This window comes from Aptenodytes forsteri, unplaced genomic scaffold (assembly GCF_000699145.1).
Source record: "Aptenodytes forsteri isolate BGI_AS27 unplaced genomic scaffold, ASM69914v1 Scaffold255, whole genome shotgun sequence".
Lineage (NCBI taxonomy): Eukaryota > Metazoa > Chordata > Aves > Sphenisciformes > Spheniscidae > Aptenodytes > Aptenodytes forsteri.
Genome location: NW_008794888.1, coordinates 298,973 through 304,138, shown reverse-complemented (window position 1 = coordinate 304,138; position 5,166 = coordinate 298,973). Strand labels below are relative to the sequence as shown.

Here is a 5,166-nt window from a genome sequence, read left to right as displayed (position 1 = left end):
TGGACGGGGCTCTGAGTAACCTGATCTGATGTCCGATGTCCCTGCCCACGGTAGGGGTTGGACTAGATGACCTTTAGAGGTCCCCCAAACTCTTCTATGATTTTATGAATTTATCTCAGCCTGCTATAACACACCTATGTCTCGGTTCATCTTTTATGTAGTCCCCCCTCCTTACCTGGTTTAGGTCAATTAAATCAAAGAAGGTACATTAGAAAAAAAAACCATACAATTTCCTTGCAGCTAAACAAGTAAAACCAGTAACTTACCCCCACTTAACAGCTTCATAACCAGCCAAAGTTCATCCTTCACCACAAAAGATGTGTAATAGGTCACCACATTGGGGTGATTGCATTGACTCATTGCTTGAATTTCTTTCTGTAAGAAATACAAAGCCCAACATAACACAGCCAGCTATCAGCTCTGCTTGTATAGAGAGAAATTTTAATTTCCAAAGTGAAATACTAAAGTATGCACAGAATATGCATCAAAGCACCAAAACATTTCAATTTACCTATAGATCTATATGCAAGACAAAACATTATTGCAAAGAACACAAGGGAGGCTTGGCCAGGAGATACAGGCATAACTACACCAATTTTCTTCTGAGAGCAGCAAAGAATTTACTGTTAAAGTCCCAAATTCAACATGAGCAATGAAGAATGAGCAGTCTCCCAAGAGCTGAAGGTGTGAGTACAGGCTGGACAACAAAACGCAAGGAAAGATCAAAACCTACTGCCCTTCCTGTTCAAAAAGGATGTGAAAAGAGTAGAATGGGAGCAGGAGGGGTTGGACTAGATGACCTTTAGAGGTCCCTTCCAACCCAAACTCTTCTATGATTTTATGAATTTATCTCAGCCTGCTATAACACACCTATGTCTCAAGGTTCATCTTATGTAGTCCCCCCTCCTTACCTGGTTTAGGTCAATTAAATCAAAGAAGGTACATTAGAAAAAAAAACCATACAATTTCCTTGCAGCTAAACAAGTAAAACCAGTAACTTACCCCCACTTAACAGCTTCATAACCAGCCAAAGTTCATCCTTCACCACAAAAGATGTGTAATAGGTCACCACATTGGGGTGATTGCATTGACTCATTGCTTGAATTTCTTTCTGTAAGAAATACAAAGCCCAACATAACACAGCCAGCTATCAGCTCTGCTTGTATAGAGAGAAATTTTAATTTCCAAAGTGAAATACTAAAGTATGCACAGAATATGCATCAAAGCACCAAAACATTTCAATTTACCTATAGATCTATATGCAAGACAAAACATTATTGCAAAGAACACAAGGGAGGCTTGGCCAGGAGATACAGGCATAACTACACCAATTTTCTTCTGAGAGCAGCAAAGAATTTACTGTTAAAGTCCCAAATTCAACATGAGCAATGAAGAATGAGCAGTCTCCCAAGAGCTGAAGGTGTGAGTACAGGCTGGACAACAAAACGCAAGGAAAGATCAAAACCTACTGCCCTTCCTGTTCAAAAAGGATGTGAAAAGAGTAGAATGGGAGCAGGTAAGAAAGGAAGAAGGAAGCTGTCGGACAGAGGACACAGCACCACTGGCTCAGCTACTGTGGGATGGACAGGTGGACACCAGAGCCACGCAATCAAACAGAAGTGCAAGAGGAAAAAGCAATGTTACAGACCAAAAGTCAGAGGAAACAATTGACTAGAGGAACACACAGTCACCAACAGATGCACAAAGTGGCACTACCAAGTAACACCATCTATGACACGCCACAGCTGTACACATTAAGAATGACTGCCTTGTATCTGTTATTTCAAGCAGAGTCCTTCCTCTATTCAGTCTTTCACGTAATTGTTCTGTAACACCTTTCCAGCAGCTCTCATTATCCTGCCAATCCTTTATGTAGGAGTGTTTAGGGCTCCTTTGTACCGCAGGGTTTGGCCTCACACCAACTTAAGATCCCACAACCTTACTTCTTCCTCTCCAGCTACAGAGCCCTGATCCATCCCTGGTGCGAGAGGACATGCTCCTGGAGGGTGAGTCAGTCAGGGAGCCAATCCAGCTAAAACCTAAACTCTTCCACCTCCCCTCCCTCCCCAAAAAGCAACTGCTTTCAGGTGGACCTGTGCTACATGCTGACTCACCAGCACTGGCACAAGGGAGACACTATAGCAGTCCCACTTAGATGGATTAAAGCTGCCATAGATGCCATTTTCAACTTTCAACCTCAATTCAGCAAGTGTTTGAAAGAGGGTTTTTTTGTTGTTCTTATTTGTAATGCACTCAAGATCATAGCCACTTTCTAATAAAAAGTTAATTGTATGTATTAAAGACTGTGATTTAATCCCGTGATGCCTGTTGGTGACTATTAAGTCAGGCTGTAGATTGACACACACTTCAGCTAGTCTTGTTGTCAAAAGTCCTCCTCCCTACACAACTTCTGAGCCCAGAACCACAGAAGGATGAATGCCTGGATAGTCATGCAACAAGCCTGAATAACTGAGCAATTTGCAAAATAGTCCCCCCGCCCCCCCAGGAGACAGTAGGTAGAAAACAGAAGAAATATGTGGGGCAGATTTCCCTTTCCCAGCAGACATGTCAGCTGAAACGCAAGTCAAATTACTACCTCAGGTTCTTAATTCAGCTATCCATACCAAATCTGAACTGTAACTCTCCCACGCTTTATTACTATTTCATTTCTTATATTGGTTTATTGTTTTCCTATGCTGGTAATATAACGATGGCTCAAAAAGTCTACCTGCCACTACTGGGCAGAAATACACATCTATTTTACTCACACATTAATAGTGCAGAAATGTAACTAATTGACTGTGGTAAGCTTCACAATCTTTAACTGAAAAGCGCTTTGAATATTTTGTCTGCCTGCATCAACTTGTCAGCAAAAATTGAGCTATCACAGTAACCATGGCCAAAGGCACCTTGTGTCTCAGCTTTGGTGACTTCTTCCAAAGAGAGTCTTTGCAAAACAAAAATAAACAAATAGAAAGCACCCCATGAGAGATAAGGGATTAAATTTTAGTCAGGAAAGTATTAATTTCAGACTTGCAGTTCTGGAGAGCCCCTATCACGCACAGAATAGTAAGCCTCCGCAAACTTCAGTTATTTGGCTGAGGCCCATAATATGCACAGGTAAGAGAGAAAAGCATTCACTTAAAATACACTGTCAGAGGAAAAGCTTGCAGCAGGACGTCCAGGAGAACGCCCTGGAGCCTTCTTCACATTCACATCACTTGACATTCAACCCCTGGAGCCTTCTTCACATTCACATCACTTAGACATTCAACAGCACCAAAGCCATAATGGCACTTAAAATTTAAGGTCTCTCCCTCACCCCTCTGCTTGCCCCTTCCTTGTGCTAGCACAAGTGTTTGTGCACTGCAGCAGGAAATATGCCCAGGTTAAAAGCTAACTTCTTTTCGGCCAGGTTATTCCTGATCCAGTTTCACTGAGCAGCTGCACAAAAATTTGTGTCGGCCTAAGGGCAGGTGGGTGACACAGTTAATAAGCAACTGTGAGACGGCTCCTTTTGGTGCTCAGCTGCTGCGCCCACAGGGCCGGGTCCAGCTCCCAGTGACCAGGCAGGTGCCGCAGCTCTGTGGGTGCTCCCCCGGGGCCTCCTCCACAGACACCTGGGGTACGGCTGTTTGAGGGGCTGGGCATAACACACGAGGGGCTCCTCCAGAGAGCCTGCCTTGAAGGGCTATCCAGAGCAGAAATGCAAACAGTTTAGAAAATCTGTTCAATCAAATAAGCCATTCTATAGAATATCCTTTGGTTTGTGGCGTTGAGTTTTTTGTTTGTTTTAAAAAACTGGAGGTAAGGGGATGGGGGAAGATACGCAGTCAGGACAATACTAAGGACAGGAACTTTTTCCTTGCCTCATGGGGTTAAGTTACATTTAGTTTACAATAGTGAGAACACAGGACATTGCAGGAAACGGAGTATTGAATTTCAGGAGTTTGGCAGTTTGTGTAACCTTAGTATTTAAACTTCCTCCCCCACTGCCTTTCTGTTTTAATTGACACTGGCCCAAATCCTAAGTCTGCTTATGTGGGCACCAGGCTTGCTGCATTTTCTACTTCTCTGAAGGCCACACAGCTGAGAATTTGTGAAGGGTGCCTTTGCACACCATCCGTAAGCACTCAGCAGCAGGATTTTACAAAACAGCATGTTCAGAGGGCAGACAGAGTTTTAGAACATCCCTGTGCCAATGGAAACTGTTTGATCAGAAAAATAAGTGATTGAAGACTGACCAGACTCAAAAGCAGTGTTAAAAACCCCAAAACACAAGAGCGTTCTAATATTATCAACTGAAATAAAAATGTTAGTACAGTTGTAACAAGAGTTTAAGGTCAGTAACACCCTTTTCCAGAATAACATCTCTATTTTTTTTTTTTTAAACAAAATTTTAAAATCTATTAGAACTGAGTCGGAGTAAGTATACTTCCCCTCACAGAAAAAAAAAGAATTAATTATGTATGTGTATGCGTGCACATGTGTGTATGCACATATAAAAATAAAAGAGATCATACATGGCCTTTTTTTTTTTTTTTTTACCCTCCTAACCAGGAACTCGGAAAGCCAGAATTTATGTTCAGATCAAAACAGATCAACAAATAAAAAACACAAAATCTGAACACAGAAAAGCAGAAATTGACTTACGTTAAAAAATAAAAAAGATGGTATGGACAGTTGTCTTCGTACCAAAATAAAGCAATATAGGACCAAAAATTCAAGACCTACTGCCTCATTTGGCAGACAGTGGAGACATGTCAGAAGATACTCAAGCACTTGCTAAGGTAACTTTGTGCAAGCTGGTAATTAACTGCAGTCATTTCTCTAGACCACCTGGATATCTCTTGCAGATTTTTGGCAGTTTTGTCTGTTTTTATTTGTTGTAACTTTTTAATTCTTAATTCCCATTATTAGTTCAAATTCTAATAAAAAAAGATTAAATTTTGACCATTTTATATTACAATAATTAGTTTTTCCGGTTTTATAGAAGTGTTCTTTACGGGCTGCAGATGCTAATACATCACGCACAACATCTCACCTTGGGCTGTTCTCTTTCTAAACACAGTTCAGAATTTATCTTTTGAGTTTTTAGTCGACAGAAGTCTCACTACCTCAAAGGTAGCTTCCACTACCACAATCTTCTTACAAAACACAACAATG

General features: G+C 41.3%; 1 protein-coding gene across 1 annotated transcript in view; it reads right to left on the bottom strand.

The window, feature by feature from the left end:
- The window catches only part of STK39 (serine/threonine kinase 39), a 114,323-nt gene that overhangs the window by 82,136 nt on the left and 27,021 nt on the right, over positions 1-5,166 (bottom strand). The window contains exons 3-4 of the mRNA XM_019470900.1: positions 2,115-2,272; positions 267-375 (exon numbers count right to left, since the gene is read on the bottom strand). Of these exons, the coding sequence (XP_019326445.1) occupies positions 267-375; positions 2,115-2,272 (267 nt within the window). The remainder of the gene's footprint in view (positions 1-266; positions 376-2,114; positions 2,273-5,166) is intronic.